Genomic DNA, 22,478 nt, shown 5'->3' with positions numbered 1-22,478 from the left:
ACTCCAGATCAAGGTTCATAATGCTGAACCATCTAGCTAGTAATTTTGTAGCATATCACAGAGGTTAATGTAAGGCACGGATCACTCTCCCATTGAGCCTATAAACAACCTCAATCTCGAGGTCAACATGGACAGCACAAACATAATCAGTAAAGACATCTGGTAGTAGTGTTGCTTTCAAGCATTGTGCAAGCTTTTATATCAAATCATATTGAGATTATTTCATAACTTTGCTTTGGACCTGTCCCGGAGACTGTACAGCACTGTGTGTGCCTTGCCAAAGGAATCACCCAGCGCAGACTGGACACGACTTTTCCAGCTCAACAGCTTGGGACGATCCTTCAGGATGTCTCTGCCGCCACCTAGGGGCTGAGAGCAAAGCAGTCAATTCATTTAGTAGGCTGAAATGGGTAGCAACCCATACATCAAAATGTATTGTAAGTGGTCAAACAGACAGTCTGAGATTTGACATATTCCTGACTACATTGTAGGACCATTTTCTCAGCAGAAGTGGCTGTTTCACCCAGTGGCTAAGCTCTGATAGACCAGTTGAACCACTGCTCCTCACCTGCATGAGTTCACAAATGGCCAGCAGGTCAGCCAGGCTGATGTCATCTCCACAGAGGAAGGGCTGTCTCTTGAGAAACATGTTCTCCAGCTTCTCCAGAGTGTCACTCAGGTCTGCCAATGCCCGCTCCACCTTCAGTGGGTCTGCTGGCTGCCCTGTCATATGGGGCAGTAAAACCTACAGCACAAAGCAGTGATGCGTGCCATCAACAACAACCACAGAACATGAGATATAACATGTTCCATAACAGTACAATTATATTGCATAAATGTGTAATACCCTGCAAAAAGATGGCTGTGGGGCTAGACTATATTTCACCTGCCAAGTGACAGTAGTGCTCCATGAGCAAGCCGTACCTCCATGAGAAAGACCTTGGCCGCATGTGGCCGGGTGTTGGTATGGTGCCAGGCTGTGTATTCATCCACTCTCGCCCTCCTCTCTGGGTGGCGTGGGTACCAGTTACCTGGGACATCATATTTGGTGGCCAGGTATTTTAATATGGCATCACTGTAACAAGAGAGGGGAAAGGGGAGGGGAAATGCCCCTTTTATTTTTTCATTTTCAACAAAAAATGTTAAACTACAGAGTGAATGAAGAGTGTTACCTCTCAGTCAGAACAAAGTCATTGTCGACCATCACAGGGACCTTCTGCATGGGATTGAGTTTTGTATACTCTGGTGTCCTATTCTCTCCTATATATAAACAAAGGTATTGAGATACAGTATGTTAATTACATTTCTTTGAGGTATTGGTTTATGCATGGAGCAATATTGAACAAAAATAAATGCAATATGCAACAATTTCAACGTTTTTAAGAAGCCGGATGTGGAGGTCCTGGGCTGGTGTCGTTACACATGGTCTGTGAGGCGGGTTAGACGTACTGCCAAATTCTCTAAAATGACGGATGCAGTTTATAGTAGAGAATTCTCTGGCAACAGCTCTGGTGGACATTCCTGCAGTAAGCATGCCGATTGCATGTTCTTTCAACTTGAGACACATGTGGCATTGTGGTGTGTGACAAAACCTACACATTGTAAAGTGGTCTGTTATTGTCCCAGCACAAGGTGCACCTGTGTAATGAGCGTGCCCTTTAATCCACTTTTGATATGCCACACCTATCAAGTGGATGGATTATTTTGGAGAAACACTCACTAACAGGGATGTAAACAAATGTGTGCACAAAATTTGAGAGAAACAAGCTTTTTGTGCATATGGAACATTTCTGGGATTTCTATTTCAGCTCATGAAACATGGGAGCAACATTTTACATGTTGGGTTTCTATTTTTGTTCAGTGTATTTGTCCAAATTTGAAGACATGGACGATTGTGAAATAATAGCCTACTGTTGTCATTCTGAATAGCTAGTTAGCTAGCTAGTACACATTCCGGACAACTATTAACAGAAAACACGCGTTTTGCTGTGCAGAGTAGGACAAAGTTCAAGGTACAGTAGGTCTAAGTTCAATGCAGGACAGAGCAGATACATTTAACTTTTTAAACAATGTCGCGCTCAGTCTCTTTATAAATATATCAAACCTATATATGCATTTCCAATTAACATTAACAATCTTGCTTTAGTAGCAACCAAAACGATAGATATATTGATTGCATGTTTAACGTTAGCTAGATGATGTTGGTAACTAACGTTCGCCTAGCCCGCTTGAAACTCACCTTTTCGTATTGCAACTGTTTTCACCTTGTGTGGAATTTTATTGCAGTTAAGAAATATATGTATTGCTCTACATGGTTGAGACAATAAATCTAAATACACTTCTAGTTCTACGGCCTTTCTACCAGCCATGATAAACGTATTTGTATTGCTTGCCAACGTTAGCTAGACACTGTTGGCTACTAGTATTTTGCCAGCAGCACAAATGATGTCACTTTGTAGGGTAATGACGAAACCTTCCAAGTAAAAGCCCCCGTTTCAAACCATTGCAATGTGGATAACTAATTCAAATTGTATTGAATTTTAATCAATGGCCACTTTAATTGTGTCAACATGAAAATGCAAGTAATTTATGAAAACAAATAAAAAATGTGGCGGCAGGCAGCCTAGCGGTTTAGAGCGTTAGGCCAGTAACCAAAAGGTTGCTGGTCCGAGTCCCCAAGCCGACTAGGTACAACATCTGTCGCTGTGCCCTTGAGTAAGGCACTTAACGCTAATTGGTCTTGTAAGTCGCTCTGGATAAGAGTGTCATGTAAAAATGTCGACACTGGTATGTTGAGAATATTGGGCTGTAGCGAGATAACTTTTCTACCTGTCTCAGCTAAAGTGGGGTGGAAAATACTCCGTTGGGTCTCTACTAACCAAATATGGTTAGTTTTGGATGGGGACTGTGTCGCACGGCCTGCTGCTTGCTGGCTTTTCACTCTGCCCGTCCATAGCTCCCAATGCAATACACGGTAATAGACTGTACATGGGATACATACTGGCTTGTAGAAAGAACTGTTCTTCCTGTCTCAGCTAAATTAAGGTGGGAAATACTCAGTAGGGTCTCTACTAAACAAATATGTGTCCCCCTCCAAAACGAACCATATTTGGTTAGTAAAGACCCTACTGAGTATTTCCAACCATACATTAGCAGAGACAGGGAGAAACAATGTCTCTCTACAAGCCAACAAGTATCCCATATACCGTGTATTGCATTGCAGTAAATGGAGTGGGTGGAGTTAGGAGTCACCAATACCAGTACTGTATTAAACCTGTTTCCCAGCACAATTGACCCATTTAAGTTTTGCAGACTCTATTGAGTAATTCCAATAACAAATATTAGTATTTTATTAAAGTGTATTTCTTTAAATATACACTGAGTGTACAAAACATTAAGGACACATTCCTAGTATTGAGTTGCACCCCCCTTTTCCCCCAGAACAGCCTCAATTCGTCAGGACATGGACTCTACGAGGTGTCGAAAGCGTTCCACATGAATGCTGGCCCATGTCGACTCCAATGCTTCCGACAGTTGTGTCACGTTGGCTGGATGTCCTTTGGGTGGTGGACCATTCTTGATGCACACGGGAAACGGTTGAGTATGAAAAACTCAGCAGCGTTGCAGTATTTGACACAAACCGGTGCCCCTCGCACCTACTACCATACCTCAAAGGCACTTAAATATTTTGTCTTGCCCATTCACCCTCTGAATGGCACACATACATAATCCATGTCTCAATTGTCTCAAGGCTTAAAATCCTTCTTTATCCTGTCTCCTCCCTTTCATCTACACTGATTGAAGTGGATTTAACAAGTGACATCAATAAGGGATCATAGCTTTCACCTGGATTCACCTGGTCAGTCTATGTCATGTTTAATGTTTTGTAAACTCTGTGTAGTCTACACAGTAGCTTTCAACATATCAGTATGTGTAAACTTTCAAAATAAATGATTGTATAAATAATCCAATATACAATAAAATACGTCAAATTATATATTTTTCAAAGGTGGTTGCAGTGCTGTTCAAAAACAGTTCTACTGCACTAGACTGCAAAAAAATAGATATTCCCAATTTAGTGTGTCTTTGCAGGGGACTATTGTTTTGAAAAGAAACAACCGCGATCGTGCTATCTGTAGGCTACATAGTCACCAACTAAAGTCGTGCAGGGCGTGATCAATGGATGGTCGAGCGGCAGATTTCCCACAAATCTTTTTACATTTTAGCTTAGGGTTTAAGAATTTTTTTCTAGTATAAAAGAACGCTTAAAATCTATTTTGTAAGTAAATGTTTGCAGTTCATTCTCCGTTTTTTAAAGTTTACATTATGGCTGTAAAAACAACAACATTCTTAAAGTTTTACACCGTCAGTTAAAATGTTATATTTACTTTAACCTAGATAATGAATTTACGTGTTAACGTCATGCGAATATTACAAAGGCGTGATTACTAGGCTTCTAAATGAGAACTAAGTTTTTTCCAGGAACGACCTAGGGGAGTTTCCGGGCACATGGCAGAAAGTGCATTGCCGACTGGTAGTCATTCAGATTGTACTTTACCATCTTTAGCTGTGACGTACTCGCAGGTTGACTTTTGTCAGTGCGATAGGTATGCATGAACAGGACGGGGCTCATTCTCAGAATGTACTTTTACGAAAATTGACCATTAGTTTGTGAGATATCAGTTGAGATCACAGCTTTGCAAATGTCTGTATATATAGCAGCAAGCATGAAGCACAGACTGAGCATGGGGTGCATCAGTTTCTTGTTTTAATTGACAAGGAATATATTAGGTTTCTTGTTTTAATTCACATGGAATATATATCTCCCATCTGTGTTTTCAATATAAAATTGATCCCTCAATTTCTGTAGTAACTTATTTTATTTGTATCTATACCCGTTATGGCATTTTCCTTCATCTTTACCCTGAATTATTCGAACATCATAGTGTGGAAAAATATGTAAAACACAGGAAAATCACGTTTTCGACTACTGGGCCTAATAGAATAAACATGGCAAAAACAAATGTAGACATTAATAAATGCATTTATATAGCCTCTAAAATATTTTATACAATGGTGGGGGAGTGCCAAGATGGAGACACAGTTGGCTTCAAAACAGCGTCCCCTATCAGTCATTTGTTTCCTCAGCGGCAGTCGTGTCAGTGGCGGGTGTGACAGCGATGGTCGTGTCAGCGGTGGTCACGTCGCAAAACTAAGATGGTTCTGCCGAGTTCATCTTCAGAGTTATTCGAGGAAGGAAAGAGAGGATGAGTAACTGAGTAACTCATTGCGAGCTTATAGAACAGGGCTGTGGGCAGCTGAGCAGAAATGGAGGATAATTAAACTTCTGGAGGACCTATCATCCTTTCATTCCCTCTTTTCTACCTTCTCTTCCTCTGTACCCGCTGCTAAAGCCACTTTCTATCACTCTAAATTTCAAGCTTTTGCCTCTAACACTAGGAAACTACTTTCCACCTTCTCCTCCCTCCTTAATCCTCCACCCCTCCCCCCTCTTCCTCCCTTTCTGCGGACAACTTTGTTAACCACTTTGAAAAGAAGGTTGACGACATCCACTCCTCATTTACTCAGCCTATTGAGTCCAATGGTCCCACACATATAGAGCTACCCTACACCTTGACCGCTTTCTTTTCTCCCTTGACCGCCCAACAACCTGCCCGCTTGACCCCATCCCATCCTCCCTTCTCCAGACCATCCCTTGAGACCTTTTCCCATTCCTCACTTCCCTGATCAACTCATCCCTGACCACTGGCTGTATCCCCTTTGACTTCAAAATGACTCGAGTCGCTCCCCTCCTCAAGAAACCAACACTCAACTCATCGGATGTCAAAAACTACAGATCAGTATCCCTTCTATCTTTTCTTTACAAAACACTTGAGCGTGCTGTCTCTGACCAACTCTCACTATCTTTTTCAGAATGATCTTGTTGACCCTAACCTAACCAGCTTCAAGACAGGTCACTCAACTGAGACTGCTGATCTCTGTCACAAAGGCTCTCTGCACTGCCAAAGCTGAATCTCTCCTCTGTTCTCATCCTCCTAGATCTATCTGCTGCCTTCGATACCGTGAACCATCAGATCCTCCTCTCCACCCTCTCAGGTCTGGGTGTCTCAGGCTCTGCACACTCTTGAATTGCATCCTACCCGAATGGCCGCTCCAACCAGGTGACGTGGAGAGGATCTGTGTCTTCACCACATACTCACGACTGGTGTCCAAAGGGCTCGGTTCTAGGCCCTTTCCTTTTCTCACTATAAACTAAGTAACTCGGCTCTGTCATATCCTCAAATGTTCTCGCTATCATTGCTATGAGGATGACACTGAGCTACTACTCTCCTTCTCATGACACCCAGGTGGCGACACGCATCTCTGCAAGCCTGGCCGATATCTCAGCTTGGATGTTGGCCCACCACCTCAAGCTCAACCTCGACAAGATGAAGCTGCTCTTCCTCCCGGGGATGGCCTGCCCGCTCCAAGTCCTCTCCATCACGCTTGACTCCCTCCAAGAGTGCAAAGAACCTTGGCGGGACACTGGACAACACCCTTTCGTTCTCTGCAAACATCAAAGCAGTGACTCACTCCTGTAGATTCATGCTCTATAACGGCCATAGAGTACGACCCTACTTCACACAGGAAGTGGTGCAGGTCCTAATCCAGGCACTTGTCATCTCCCATCTGGACTACTGCAACTAGCTGTTGGTTGGCTCCCTGCTTGTGCCATCAAACCCCTGCAACTTATCCAGAACGCTGCAGCCCGCCTGGTGTTCAACCTTCCAAAGTTCTTCCATGTCACCGTGCTCCTCCGCAGACTCCACTGGCTTCCAGTCGAAGCTCGCATCCACTACAAGACCATTCTACTCTTCTCTGTCCTGGCACCCCAAAGGTGGAACCAGCTTCCCCCTGAAGCTATGACAGCAGTCTCTGTCTATCGTTAGAAAACATCTAAAACCCTACCTCTTCGAAGAATATCTTAAATAATCCTACAGCACCGACCCTCTCACCCCGACACCCCCCCCCAAAAAAACAGCCTTTTGTGAACAAATACTTACACTTTACTTTTTTCCCCCTTACTAGCTCTGACTTTGCTGATAGCTACATTATTGAGGAAAATACACAAACTGTAAATCGCTCTGAACAAGAGTGTCCGCTAAATGAATAAAATGTCAAATGTAAATCTCATGCATACTGTATATAAATCATTGATCTGGACTTATCAGCAACATTAAAGGGATACTTAAGGATTTTGGCTTTGAGACCTTTTATCTACTTCCCCAGAGTCAGATTAGCATAATGTCTGGATTAGCATAATGTCTGGAAGTCTATGGTATCTGCTAGCAGATACCCATAGACTTTAAGTCATTGCGCTAACGTTTTTTTTAGCAATTACGCTAGCACTAGTTAGCAATTTCCGTTAAACTGCACACAAGACACATAAAAATGCTTCCCCCGAGTTCATCTGACTCTGGGGAAGTAGATAAACGGCCTCATTGCCAACATCCCAGAGTATCCCTTTAACAGTACCTAGTTCATTTTGTTGTTACCTGTGTTCCAATTACTATAATGTCTACACTTCACAATCCCTGACAAAGAACACATATTCTGGAACTTTGTATCATTATGGCAATGAGATATTCATAGCACTGCCAGTTGTTGAATAACAAGTAATGTGGTACAAGTTTGACAAGTCCTTTCAGCAAACACTGGAGCTGTGTTTCACAGAGGGGTTGACAACAATGTTGTCCTTGGGCCGTCATCTGCTTTTGAAGCCTTCCTCTTATCTCCGGACTGGAACTCGGTATGGATCTCCAGGAAGGTTTTGTTCTTGGTCTCAGGGACTACCAGGAATATGTATACAGCCACCAAGACAGATATCACCAAGAACACCAGGAAACAGTACTGCTGCAACTTAGTCTGTGGAGGTAAAAGAGCAGACCAAACCCATCTAGAACCAGCTCTCAAAACAGCCATCTCTCCTAATTATATATCAATCGACAGTACGGATCAAACTACTCTAGTATTGTATAACCTACTGTTACACAATTTATTTGTATTTTTTATTTAACCTTTATTTAACTAGGCAAGTCAGTTAAGAACAAATTCTTATTTACAATTGACAGCCTACCCTGGCCATACCCGGATGACCCTGGGCCAATTGTGCGCCGCCCTATGGGACTCCTAATCATGGCCGGGTGTGATACAGCCTGGATTCAAACCAGGGACTGTAGTGACGCCTCTTGCACTGAGATGCAGTGCCTTAGACCGCTGCGACACTAACCATACTCCTTCATTTAAAGGTTAAGTACCACGGATGTAAACACTTGGAACCTACCACAATAAATGGAAACACCATGCCAATGACGAAGAAGCTGAGCCAGTTCACGGACCCTCCGATCATGTACGCGGCAGGCCGACTGGTTTGTGTGAATAACTCGGTGGTCAAGATGTTTGTCACCCCACCTCCAAGGACAAAGCGAAGGTATAGTATTAGTTTCAAATACATTTATAATCAGATAATAATATTGTTGCCAGATCACACAAAGTTTCGCAATACTGGCATAAATGAGCGATAAGTAAGTTCTGTGGGTTACCTGGACCCAAGCCAAAGCTGAGTATGAAAGCAAAGACGCATCCCATGCTAAGATAAGGCATCCAGACGCCTGCTCCCTGCGTTCAACGAAAGAAGACAACAATTCGATCATAGAAAACTAGTGCTCTCAAAGTGGCCAGCCAAAGGCCCAGTGCAGCCATTTTTTATCTCACTATCAAATAATGTATGGCTAACAATTAAGTACCTTACTGTGATTGTTTTCAATTACAATTGTCAAAAAGAAACAAAAATAGCTTCTTAGCATAGAGCAATTTCTAAAGCAAGAATTTTGCTAGGACTGTCTGAGAGTGTGGAGTGGAAAACTGAAAACTATCTGTTATTGGCAGAGAGGTTTTGAACTTTCTTTTTTATTGGTCTATTAACTAATTTACTGCAGGGTGATGTGACCAGGCAGGCCTAAACTCCATCCCACCAAAACAGCCTAACATTTCAGGCGGTCTTTTCAAACTCTTACACCAAAAGGGCATTCATTATCCTCATTTTTCAAATGTCACTGTATTATTTCAACCTCATAGTGTGGAAATATATATAAAACACAGGAAAATCACATTTTTGACTGCACTGGGGCTTGTTACCCAGAAATGATTTGATATTGAGATACAAATGGCGACATTGGACCTTTTTAAGGGTTGGTTTAATCAACCAGAACTTAAGTGCAACACGGGTCTCTTATTCTGATTAATAAGAGACTGAAATGGAATTGTTAGATCAAAGATACTTTACTTGGAAGGTGAGGGTCAGAGTGAAGCAAATGCACCAGAAAGCCATTAGGGTGTACCCTCCGATGATAAGCACTTTTCGTCCCAGAGTTTCGATCAGCATGCCCTGAAAGACACAGCATCTCATATGGCATACCAGCAGAGGAATAAGATCGTGGAGAAATATAAGATCGGAGTTAAAATAACCTACAGATGTAGGATATTAATTTTATTAACCTGTTGCAAGATAATTTCCTTTAATGCAGGACATTTAAAACTTGTAGTGTATTTGAGGGTTAAAAAGTCTTCTGAAGTTTGTAATTTCGACTTTAAAATTTCAGACTTGATTTTCCCTTACGAAAAATGTATCAACTCCTACAAAAATGTCCATTAATTATAAATCCACATAATTCACATTTCCTGTTGCTGCAGGATTAAGATCCTACAGCTGTAGTCAACACATCTTAAATATGTTAATCCACTCGATGAATAGTGACGTAAATCATAGCAGAGCATTCAATGAGAACAGTACTGTCATACCAGCATAACATGATGAAATTAGCAATCAGTCATTAACAAAGATCCTAAAAGACTCATAAATCCATGCAGAGACATGGGGTTGTATGACATTTCTGCTCTACGATGGACTCCATGCATGCTACTAAATACTTGGAAATATACAGTACCAGTCAAAAGTTGACACACCTACTCATTCCAGGATTCTTCTTTATTTTGACTATTTTCTAGGGTTGTAGAATAGTAGTGAAGACATCAAAACTATGAAATAACACATATGGAATCATGTAATAACCAAAAATAAGTGTTAAACAAATCTTAATATATTTTATATTTGAAACTCTTCAAAGTAGACACCCTTTGCCTTGATGACAGCTTTGCACACTTGACATTCTCTCAACAAGCTTCATGAGGTAGTGTAACGAGTGCGCTGAGAGTCGCGAAGCAATTACAGGGAGTGAATATTTAATAAATGGAACATAATACAAAACAAGAAACACGAAGAGCACACAAACATGAAACTGAAATAATAACACCTGGGAAGGAACCAAAGGGAGTGGCATATGTAGGGAAGGTAATCAAGGAGGTGATGGAGTCCAGGTGAGTCTGATGACGCGCTGGTGAGTGTAACTATGGTGACAGGTGTGCGCCATCATGAGCATGAGTGACAGTATATGTGACAAGTAGTCACCTGGAATGCATTTAAATTAACAGGTGTGCCTTGTTTAAAAGTGAATTAAGTAATGCTTTTGAGCCAATCAGTTGTGACAAGGTAGGGGTGGTATACAGAAGATAGCCCTATTTGGTAACAGACCAAGTCCATATTGTAGCAAGAACAGCTCAAATAAGCAAAGAGAAACAACAGTCCATCATTACTTTAAGACATGAAGGTCAGTCAATCTGAAAAATGTCAAATCCTTTGAAAGTTTCTTCAAGTGCAGTCACAAAAACCATCAAGCACTATGATGAAACTGGCTCTCATGAGGACCACCACAGGAAAGGAAGACCCAGAGGATAAGTTCAGTAGAGTTACCAGCCTCAGAAATTGCAGCCCAAATAAATGTTTCACAGAGTTCAAGTAACAGACACATCTCAACATCAACTGTTCAGTGGAGACTGCGTGAATCAGGCCTTCATGATTGACTTGCTGCAAAGAAACCACTACTAAAGGACACCAATAAGAAGAAGAGACTTGCTCGGGCCAAGAAATACAAGCAATGGACATTAGACAGGCGGAAATTTGTCCTTTGGTCTGATGAGTCCAAATTTGAGATTTTTGGTTCCAACTGCCGTGTCTTTCTGAGACGCAAAGTAGGTGAACGGATGATCTCTGCATGTGTGCTTCCACCATGAAGCACGGAGGAGGAGGTGTGGGGATGCTTTGCTGGTGACACTGTCTGTGATTTATTTAGAATTCAAGGCACACAAAACCAGCAAGGCTACCACAGCATTCTGCAGCGATACACCATCCAATCTGGTTTGCGCTTAGTTGGACTATCATTTGTTTTTCAACAGGACAATGACCCAAACACACTTCCAGGCTGTGTAAGGGCTATTTGACCAAGAAGGAGAGTGATGGAGTGCTGCATCAGATGACCTGGCCTCCACAATCACCCAACCTCAACCCAATTGAGATGGTTTGGGATGAGTTGGACTGCAGAGTGAATGAAAAGCAGCCAACAAGTGCTCAGCATGTGGGAACTCCTTCAAGACTGTTAGAAAAGCATTCCAGGTGAATACCTCATCAAGCTGGTTGAGAGAATGCAAAGAGTGTGCAAAAATGTCATAAAGTCAAGAGGTGGCTACTTTGAAGAATCTAAAATCCCAAATATATTTTGATTTGTTTAACACTTTTTTGGTTACATGATTCCATATGTGTTATTTCATAGTTTTGATGTCTTCACTATTATAATACAATGTAGAAAATAGTAAAAATAAAGAAAAACTATGAAAAACTACGTACTGTTGAATGGTACTGTATGTACTATGACCAATAGTTGACACTCACACAGGTAAGGGCAGTGAGGCATTCACAGGCTCCTGTGCCCACAGTTACGTAGGGTATGTTGACATCTGGAATTCCGGCCTCCTCAAACACATAATCTGTATAAAAATAAATCTGCAAGAGAGAGAGTGATAGAAAACAAATGAAACACCGGTCCTTCACACTATACCCTATAGTGTATAACAGGGATGGACAACTTTGATGGGGGTGAGCTCGAATCTGAACTCATCATGCAGTCAGAACGAGCCCTAGCCTTTTGGGGCCCTAAGTAAAATTTTGTTGGGGGGAGTTGATCCGCAAGCCTACAAAAGGGGGGCAGCAGCCAGTTGCCTATACCTGGTGTATACCATATCATACCACAGTTGAAGTCGGAAGTTTACATACACCTTAGCCAAATACATTTAAACTCAGTTTTTCACAATTCCTGACATTTAATCCTAAAAATCCTAATCCTAAAAAGTCCCTGTTTTAGGTCAGTTAGGATCACCACTTTATATTAAGAATGTGAAATGTCAGAATAATAGTAGAGAGAATGTTTTTTTTCCAGCTTTTATGTCTTTCATCACATTCCCAGCGGGTCAGAAGTTTACATACAGTCAATTAGTATTTTTTAGCATTGCCTTTAAATTGTTTAACTTGGGTCAAATGTTTTGGGTAGCCTTCCACAATTTCCCACAATAAGTTGGGTGATTTTTGGCCCATTCCTCTTGACAGAGCTGGTGTAACTGAATCAGGTTTGTAGGCCTCCTTGCTCGCACATGCTTTTTCAGTTCTGCCCACAAATTGTCTATAGGATTGAGGTCAGGGCTTTGTGATGGCCACTCCAATACCTTGACTTTGTTGTCCTTAAGCCATTTTGCCACAACTTTGGAAGTACGCTTGGGGTCATTGTCCATTTGGAAGACCCATTTGCGACCAAGCTTTAACTTCCTGACTGATGTCTTGAGATGTTTCTTCAATATCTCCACATCATTTTCCATTCCTCATGATGCCATCTATTTCGTGTGCACCAGTCCCTCCTGCAGAAAAGCACCACCACAACATGATGCTGCCACCGCCGTGCTTCACGGTTGGGATGGTATTCTTTGGCTTGCAAACCTCCCCCTTTTTCCTCCAAACATAGCGATGATCATTATGGCCAAACTCTTCTATTTTTGTTTCATCAGACCAGAGGACATTTCACCAAAGATCATGATCTTTGTCCACATGTGCAGTTGCAAACCATAGCCTGTTTTTTTATGGCCGTTTTGGTGCAGTGGTTTCTTCCTTGCTGAGCGGCCTATCAGGTTATGTCGATATAGGACTAATTTTACTGTGGATATAGATACTTTTGTACCTGTTTCCTCCAGCATTTTCACAAGGTCCTTTGCTGTTGTTCTAAGATTGATTTGCACTTTTCGCACCAAAGTACGTTCATCTCTAGGAGACAGAACGTGTCTCCTTCCTGAGCGGTATGACGGCTGCGTGGTCCAATGGTGTTTATACTTGCGTACTATTGTTTATGCAGATGAACGTGGTACCTTCAGGCGTTTGGAAATTGCTCCGAAGGATGAACCAGAGTGGAGGTCTGGTTCATGTGGAGGTCTGGCTGATTTCTTTTGATTTTCCCATGATTTCAAGCAAAGAGGCACTGAGATTGAAGGTAGGCTTTGAAATACTTACACATATACTCCTCCAATTGACTCAAATGATGTCAATTAGCCTATCAGAAGCTTCTAAAGCCATGACATAATTTTCTGGAATTTTCCAAGCAGTTTAAAGTCACAGTCAATTAGTGTATGTAAACTTCTGACCCACTGGAATTGTGATAGAGTGAATGATGTGAAAAATTAAGTGAAATAATCTATTTTGTGTGTCAATCTACTTTGTGTGACATCTACTTTGTGTGTCATGCACAAAGTAGATGTCCTAACCAACTTTTTTAAATTTAATTTATTTATTTAATTTCACCTTTATTTAATCAGGTAGGCTAGTTGAGAACAAGTTCTCATTTACAACTGTGACCTGGCCAAGATAAAGCAAAGCAGCGCGACACAAACAACAACACAGAGTTACACATGGAATAAACAAACATACAGTCAATAATAGAATAGAGAAAGTCTATATACAGTGTGTGCAAATGAGATGAGTGAGGCAATAAATAGGCCATAGTGGCAAAATTATTAGAGTATGGCAAATGAAACACTGGGGTGATAGATGTGCAGAAGATGAGTGTGCAAGTAGCGGTAATGGGGCACAAAGGAGCAAAATAAATGAAATATATAACAATATCAAATCAAATGTATTTTATAGACCGAGCTGATATCTCAAAGTGCTGTACAGAAACCCAGCCTAAAACCCCAAACAGCAAGCAATGCAGGTGTAGAAGCACTATGGTGATGGATAGGCTTGTTGGATTGGCTATGAGATATGTCTCCAGCTTCAGTGATTTTTGCAGTTCGTTCCAGTCATTGGCAGCAGAGAACTGGAAGGAAAGGCGGCCGAAGGAGGAATTGGCTTTGGGGGTGACCAGGGAATTATACCTGCTGGAGCGCGTGCTGCGGTTGGGTGCTGCTATGGTGACCAGTGAGCTGAGAAAAGACAGGGCTTTACCTAGCAACGACTTATAGATGACCTGGAGCCAGTGGGTTTGGCAACGGATATGAAGCAAGGGCCAGCAAACGAGAGCATACAGGTCGCAGTGGTGGGTAGTGTATGGGGCTTTGGTGACAATACAGATGGCACTGTGATAGACTGCATCCAATTTACTGAGTAGAGTGTTGGAGGCTATTTTGTAAATGACATCGCCGAAGTTGAGGATCGGTAGGATGGTCAGTTTTACGAGGGTATGTTTGGCAGCATGAGTGAAGGATGCTTTGTTGCGAAATAGGAAGCTGGTTCTAGATTTAATTTTGGATTGGAGATGCTTAATGTGAGTCTGGAAGGAGAGTTTACAGTCTAACCAGACACCTAGATATTTGTAGTTGTCTACATATTCTAAGTCAGAACCGTCCAGAGTAGTGATGCTGGATGGCTGGGTAGGTGTGGGCAGCGATCGGTTGAAGAGCATGCATTTAGTTTTGCTTGCATTTAAGAGCAGTTGGAGGCCACTGAAGGAGAGTTGTATGGCATTGAAGCTCGTCTGGAGGTTAGTTAACACAATGTCCAAAGAAGGGCCAGAAGTATACAGAGTGGTGTCGTCTGCGTAGAGGTGGATCAGAGAATCACCAGCAGCGAGAGTGACATCATTGATGAATACAGAGAAAAGAGTTGGTCTGAGAATTGAACCCTGTGGCACCCCCATAGAGACTGCCAGAGGTCCGGACAACAGGCCCTCCGATTTGACACACTGAACTCTGTCAGAGAAGTAGTTGGTGAACCAGGCGAGGCAGTCATTTGAGAAACCAAGGCTGTTGAGTCTGCCGATAAGAATGTTGTAATTGACAGAGTCGAAAGCCTTGGCCAGGTCGATGAATACAGCTGCACAGTATTGTTTCTTGGTGGTTATGATATCGTTTAGGACCTTGAGCGTGGCTGAGGTGCACCCATGACCAGCTCGGAAACCAGATTATATAGAGGAGAAGGTATGGTGGGATTCTAAATGGTCGGTGAACTGTCTGCTTTCGAAGACCTTAGAAAGGCAGAGTAGGATAGATAAAGGTCTGTAGCAGGTTGGGTCTAGAGGGTCTCCCCCTTTGTAGAGGGGGATGACCGTGGCAGCTTTCCAATCTTTGGAGATCTCAGACGATACAAAAGAGAGGTTGAACAAGCTAGTAATAGGGATTGCAACAATTTCGGCTTATAATTTTAGGAAGAGAGGGTCCAGATTGTCTAGCCCTGCTGATTTGTAGGGGTCCAGTTTTTGCAGCTCTATCAGAACATCAGCTATCTGGTTTTGGGTGAAGGAGAAATGGGGGAGGCTTGGGCAAGTTGCAGTGAGTGGTGCAGGGTTGTTGACCGGGGTAGGGGTAGCCAGGTGGAAAGCATGGCCAGCCGTGGAAAAATGCTTATTGAAATTCTCAATTATCACGGATTTATCGTTGGTGACAGTGTTTCCTAGCCTCAGTGCAGTGGGCAGCTGGGAGGAGGTGCTCTTATTCTCCATGGACTTTAGTGGCCCATACATTTTTGGAGTTAGTGCCTCAGGATGCAAATTTCTGTTTGATAAAGCTAGCCTTTGCTTTCCTAACTGCCTGTGTATATTGGTTCCTAACTTCCCTGAAAAGTTGCATATCTCGGGGGCTATTCGATGCTACTGCAGTATGCCACGGGATGTTTTTGTGCTGGTCAAGGGCAGTCAGGTCTGGAGTGAAACAAGGGCTATATCTGTTCCTGGTTCTACATTTTTTGAATGGGGCATGCTTATTTAAGATGGTGAGGAAAGCACTTTTAAATAATAACCAGGCATCCTCTACTGACGGAATGAGGTCTATATCCTTCCAGGATACCCGGGCCAGGTTGATTAGAAAGGCCTGCTCGCTGAAGTGTTTTAGGGAGCGTTTGACAGTGGTGAGGGGTAGTTGCTTGACCGCAGACGCATTACGGACGCAGGCAATGAGGCAGTGATCGCTGAGATCCTGGTTGAAGACAGCAGGGGTGTATTTGGAGGGCAGGTTGGTTAGGATGATATCTATGAGGGTGCCCGTATTTACAGATTTGGGGTTGTACCTGGTGGGTTCATTGATCATTTGTGTGAGATTGAGAGCATCAAGATTAGATTGTAGGATGGCCGGAGTCTTAAGCATGTCCTAGTTTAGGTCACCTAACAGCACGAGCTCTGAAGATAGATGGGGGGCAATCAATTCATATATGGTGTCCAGGGCACAGCTGGGGGCAGGTGGTCTATAGCAAGCGGCAACGGTAAGAGACTTGTTTCTGGAGAGGTGGACTTTTAAAAGTAGAAGCCCAAAATTGTTTGGGCACAGACCTGGATAGTAAGACAGAACTCTGCAGGTTATCCCTGCAGTAGATTGCAACTTCGCACCCTTTGGCAGTTCTATCTTGTCAGAAAATGTTATAGTTAGGGATGGAAAGTTCAGGGTTTTCCTAAACCAGGATTCAGACACGGCTAGGACATCCGGGTTGACAGAGTGTGCTAGGGCAGTGAATAAAACAAACTTAGGGAGGAGGCTTCTAATGTTAACATGCATGAAACCAAGGCTTTTACGGTTACAGAAGTCAACAAATGAGAGCGCCTGAGGAATGGAAGTGGAGCTAGGCACCGCAGGGCCTGGATTAACCTACACATCACCCAAGGAACAGAGGAGGAGTAGGATAAGGGTACGGCTAAAGGCTAAAATAACTGGTTGTCTAGTACGTTCAGAACAGAGAATAAAAGGTCGCCCAGGGAGCCATACAAGCTAGATCCGCCACCGTGTATGCCCTATAACAATCTGTATGCCCTGCATGTATATTAATTTAACATGAGAGTTCTGTGAATGGAATATTGTACATTTAAACCAACTTCTTCTGATTTGAGTTCATAGTGATAAACGTTGCACCCCCGAGGGGACATAGGGTCATGTGTGTAAATGTGGTCTGTTGCTAACATACAGCATTGATGCCGTTGAGCTGCTGGGCAGCGTTGAGCAGGATGATGGTGAGGACTTGCCAGCGGAGGCTGCGGTCCATGAACAGCTGCCATGGCTTCTTGGGTTTAATGCCAATGGCACTGACCCTCTCCCTCTCCATGTCCTCCCGCTCGCGATCAAAGTTATCCGTGCCGTGGAGTTGCTTCATCGCTGTCCACAGGAAACACAAGACACAGCTCACATGGTCTCTTTCCACTCCACGCTTCATTTATTATCCCTCACACTCATAACAGGAATCCACCCAGCCAGCGTAACAAAACCAAACCAGACAGACACAGTGGGATACACAGAGGTATTTATTTGATTAGCAAGGATTGTGTGACTAATGAGAGACATTGCCTATTCGCAGTGTAACTTGCTGTTACAGTATGCACTGCAGTCATGTGCTTGACCCAGTATGTCTCTCAAGGGGAAAGATTTGTATAATTTATGTTTCCCGTCCCTTCTAATCTCAGATAAAGGAAGAATCATCACCCCCTCCAAACTTTCCATCAGGTCGGCTCTCTTTTTTTAGATGAATGATCGTAGGTTACGTTACAATTTAGGTTTGCACACTTGGATCCTGCTTTTTCGCTAAAACAACTGTTTTCTGTCCCAATAGTTTACAGCACGATGACTGTTGTCAGTCCTTATGTGGTAGATATTATGGTAGATATTTTGACATGTGATTGGAGCATACCTTTTCTACATCCAACGTCATCCCCTCTGTCGATCAACAGGTAGCGAGGGCTCTCAGGGAACCAGGGCAGTATGAGGAGCTGCAGGAACGCTGGGATACAGGTGGTGCAGAGCAGGATGGGCCAGTGTTCTTCTTTACCGAGGAGCTCCCTGCAGGATCATAGACAGTCATTATAGGAACGCACACAAGATGCGCAGTCTTCATTTCAAAGTACTCTGGAAGTTAGTAGGCAATAGTCCAGGATGATCTAAACTTACTTAAGCCCAATCACCTGTCCAGTAAGGATGCCCCCGGTGATGAAAATAGAAGTCCCCATTGCCATGGCACCACGAAGTGCCCTTGGGGCGATTTCCCCCAGATACAGTGGCTGAACGCATATGCCGATACCTGGCAATCAGCATATTATTAGAACAAAGTGTGGCACATTAACTTACAGACAAGACAAAACCTTCAATAAATATACATTTTTCAACACATCCAGCTAAGAAATAAAGACTGCAAACTGCTGATGTCAACACTTCCCTTGACTAACGCACTGACATATTTACCCGCATTTACTCCTGTGAAAAATCGTCCAACGATGAGCAGTTCAAATAATCCAGTGGGGTAGCTCAGGCCCATCAACAGAGCAGCCAGTAAGGCAAATGCGTTGTTCATCATTAGTGTCCCCTTTCTTTGACACAGAATAATTGCCGTTAATTAAACTTGTATTGAAAGTGCCTTGTTTGGCGGGGAAAAAATGCATGCAGTCTAATGGCTATTGCCAAAACAGTAATAGCCTATGTGTAAAATTGGAGACTGACACAAATATCCAAATGAGGATTCAAGCCACTATTAACAAAACACTTCTTTATACCTCCCAAATCGAATGGCCAGTGTTCCACCTATAGTTGCTCCAATGAATCCTCCTATTGTGAAAATGGACACGATGTTGGACCACAGGAGAGTGAGGTATTGCTCTGAGATGTCCTCATCATAGCGCTCCAGCCAGGTTTGGTTGATGAAATTCTGCACAGACTGGGAAAAAAGCACCCCTAACTCAACATAGCCTTGAAAAGCAGATGCACTGCTCACAGCTGAAATGGAATCGTAATTTGCATGACTTAAGAACGTATTATACCTCTGATTGTGTGTGAGAAATGTACCAACACACAGCAGTTGCACAATACTGAAATGACATGGTAGAATTTATCTCTTTTTACTCAAAAGGGTTACATGTTACATGCTTGTAAGTGTTATTTTTTACTGTTGTCATGATTCCCTTGTAATGTGCCCTAAGATTTACATGGAGCCTCCAGGGCTGTGTGTGACTGCTTAGACGGACTGTTTTCTGAACACACAGACATGGTTCAATGAGGACAGACTACAAATGATTATCCAATGTCAGTATCGGCTTCTCATGAATTCAATAACACCAAAACATGTTCTATTTAGCCATCTAAGTATATTAAACTTAAAGGAGCAATCTGCGGTTGAAACAATGACAAAATGTAATCCCCTCCACTGTTTCAGTAAAAAGCTGAGGGAGGGGTCTGAATAAATGTAACCAAGCTCAAATTCATAGACAGAGCTATTGATGCAACGGCTGACCATCCACGACATACAAATGATAATTTAAACCATGTTTTAAGGCTATACAGTGTTTACATTTACTTTGTTTACAAACATTGGAATAAAATGATCTCACATTTTGGGTTGTGATGGGGTACAGCAGTTGAACTAAGGGGCATTTACAAGTTACATTCTTAAGGAATAAGTAGGTCCATATCCTTAATTAAGTCCCAAAATGGATGTAGCAACTTCAGACCCCCCCCTTTTATTTTCTTTAAGTAGACACATATTGACCATAATGTCTTACCTTGGTGGGGGCATTGATGATTGAAATATTATAACCATATTGAAAGGTTCCTCCAATGCAAGCTGCACAAACTGCCAGTAGAAGGGATTTGTTCGGACGCTGAAACCAATAACACACATAATTGGTGGTTTAGCATCAGATGATATGTTCAGATTCTGTGCTGTACTTTTCAACTTTCAGCATTGAACAGAAAAAGGATAACTCTCACGGGTGTAGCCCAATCATGGTCATATTTTGCTATTAGATAGCTGTTAGACGTTCAAATGAGGCACAAATACATATCAAATATATTTTAGCTTAGGTTAATAACTACAATAGCCAAGTGTAGACAATGAAATAGGCTATTGGTTTCTTTAAATAACTTTGTAATAATTGGAGTCCCTGTTTGCAGGTGAAGGACACCAAAAACAGTGGGCTTAGTAAGTTTAAAACAAGGTATGCATTATAATACATGTATTTATTATTTATCATTGATTAAATATAACTTATAATTCACACTAATGATAATAATAATAACAACAACACCAATAATAATAATAACAATACATGTGTTATTAATGTTGTTATTATTACTAATATAGCAATAACACTTCTTCTTCATTATTATTATTATTATTATTATGCATACCTTAATTTTCTCTTTTGTTTCTTTGCTGCTTTCAAGCAAAAATTGATATTCCGTATCTCCTTTAGTCATTTTGAGTCCTGCTTTTTGTTTTTATCTTACAGCATGTCCAACTTCAGATTGTACACAGGTTTTTCTGTCTAGCCAAAGGCAAAGTGCAAAGGTTGCTCTCTCCTAGGCTAATGTAGACCACTCATCCTCATGTGGAGTGCCTTTCGAGGATGTGGTCGGGCTGCGCCATAAATATGGTGAGGATAATACAATTGATCAGTTGTTCCTTGGATGACCCAGTGTCCCCTCGTCGGAGCATAACATTGCATTACAGACTTTTTTTTACGAGTGGGAAACTCTGCACTCTTTAGACACAGTAACTATTAAATATGCCATGAAACACACTTCTCTATCACACATCGGTTACAGATAATACATTTTGTGCGGATATCTTCATCAAGCAGTAGGCTATTTTTACCTTTCTCATGAATAAAAGGCCTACCTCTTTCTTTAAATCTGCAGACACTTCATTGCTATCCATTTTGAATTTCGTTCATTGAGCCCAACAAATAAAAAGGCACTATTTATTCAAGTAAAGCAACTGCAGCCTACTTATGGATTAAACCTAGGCTATTTATGGTCTGGTCACACCCATACTAGTTGTAGGTGTGATGATTCCATTGTAGCCTAGGCTGTGTTATTATCACTTGTATGAAGGTGTTTGATGAACTCTTGACAGCATTCCTTTAGGCTACTCTGTGCTATCAGTAGGCCTATGAAAGGTGCAATTTCAAAGGTATAGCCCAGGTCTTATTTGAAAACCATGCACAAAAACGATGAAGAGGTATATTGAGTTATTGGATTTGACCTATTTTATGGTCATCAGTGTGGCAATTTTCCTTTTTGATTATAAAGACCTCATTGTTTGTGAAGTCAAGTGACCAGAAAAGCTCATAAGCCCCTTCTTGGTCAGCAGGATGGTCATTCCACTGTTTCCGGATAGGCTACATGCCTTTGCTATAATTTCAATGATTTCCATTTCTACATTAATTTTCACAATGGAAAAAAACTGAAACCTCTTTCTTCAGTTTATTGACTATAGCTTATAGAGCCTAGCTAGCCCTAGGGACTACAGACCTTTCACTAGCCATACAGTATACAGTGGGGCAAAAAAGTATTTAGTCAGCCACCAATTGTGCAAGTTCGCCCACTTAAAAAGATGAGAGAGGCCTGTAAATTTCATCATAGGTACACTTCAACTATGACAGACAAAATGAGAAAAAAAATCCAGAAAATCACATTGTAGGATTTTTAATGAATTTATTTGCAAATTCTGGTGGAAAATAAGTATTTGGTCACCTACAAACAAGCAAGATTTCTGGCTCTCACAGACCTGTAACTTCTTCTTAAAGAGGCTCCTCTGTCCTGCACTCATTACCTTGGGGCGGCAGGGTAGCCTAGTGGTTAGAGCGTTGGACTAGTAACCAGAAGGTTGCAAGTTCAAATCCCCGAGCTGACAAGGTACAAATCTGTCGTTCTGCCCCTGAACAGTTAACCCACTGTTCCTAGGCTGTCATTGAAAATAAGAATTTGTTCTTAACTGACTTGCCTGGTAAAATAAATGTAAAAAATGTAAAATGAATGGCACCTGTTTGAACTTGTTATCAGTATAAAAGACACCTGTCCACAACCTCAAACAGTCACACTCCAAACTCCACTATGACCAAGACCAAAGTGCTGTCAAAGGACACCAGAAACAAAATTGTAGAAGAAGACTGAATCTGCAATAGGTAAGCAGCTTGATTTGAAGAAATCAACTGTGGGAGCAATTATTAGGAAATGGAAGACATACAAGACCACTGATAATCTCCCTCGATCTGGGGCTCCACGCAAGATCTCACCCCGTGGGGTCA

The 22,478-nt window shown here is 42.0% G+C and overlaps 2 protein-coding genes across 2 annotated transcripts; both read right to left on the bottom strand.

Moving 5' to 3' along the window:
* Positions 1-166: 166 nt before the first annotated feature.
* On the bottom strand, positions 167-2,442 carry gstt2 (glutathione S-transferase theta 2). The gene is made up of 5 exons (XM_024440634.2): positions 2,240-2,442; positions 1,173-1,260; positions 925-1,075; positions 569-745; positions 167-369 (listed from the first exon to the last, which is right to left on the bottom strand). The coding sequence occupies exons 1-5, from the start codon at positions 2,367-2,369 to the stop codon at positions 223-225; spliced, it is 693 nt and encodes a 230-aa protein (XP_024296402.1). The 5' UTR covers positions 2,370-2,442; the 3' UTR covers positions 167-222.
* Positions 2,443-4,861: 2,419 nt separating this feature from the next.
* Positions 4,862-20,776, bottom strand: LOC112263300 (solute carrier family 2, facilitated glucose transporter member 11-like). Its single transcript, XM_024439405.2, has 12 exons — positions 20,578-20,776; positions 19,950-20,048; positions 18,948-19,108; positions 18,640-18,764; positions 18,349-18,478; positions 18,092-18,240; positions 17,375-17,562; positions 11,846-11,956; positions 9,347-9,448; positions 8,604-8,679; positions 8,345-8,472; positions 4,862-7,926 (listed from the first exon to the last, which is right to left on the bottom strand). The coding sequence occupies exons 1-12, from the start codon at positions 20,644-20,646 to the stop codon at positions 7,729-7,731; spliced, it is 1,536 nt and encodes a 511-aa protein (XP_024295173.1). The 5' UTR covers positions 20,647-20,776; the 3' UTR covers positions 4,862-7,728.
* Positions 20,777-22,478: the final 1,702 nt, after the last annotated feature.

The sequence above is a fragment of the Oncorhynchus tshawytscha genome, linkage group LG12, assembly GCF_018296145.1.
Source record: "Oncorhynchus tshawytscha isolate Ot180627B linkage group LG12, Otsh_v2.0, whole genome shotgun sequence".
NCBI lineage: Eukaryota > Metazoa > Chordata > Actinopteri > Salmoniformes > Salmonidae > Oncorhynchus > Oncorhynchus tshawytscha.
The sequence above is the reverse complement of the archived record's forward strand: the minus strand, read 5'-3'. Positions and strand labels throughout refer to the sequence as shown.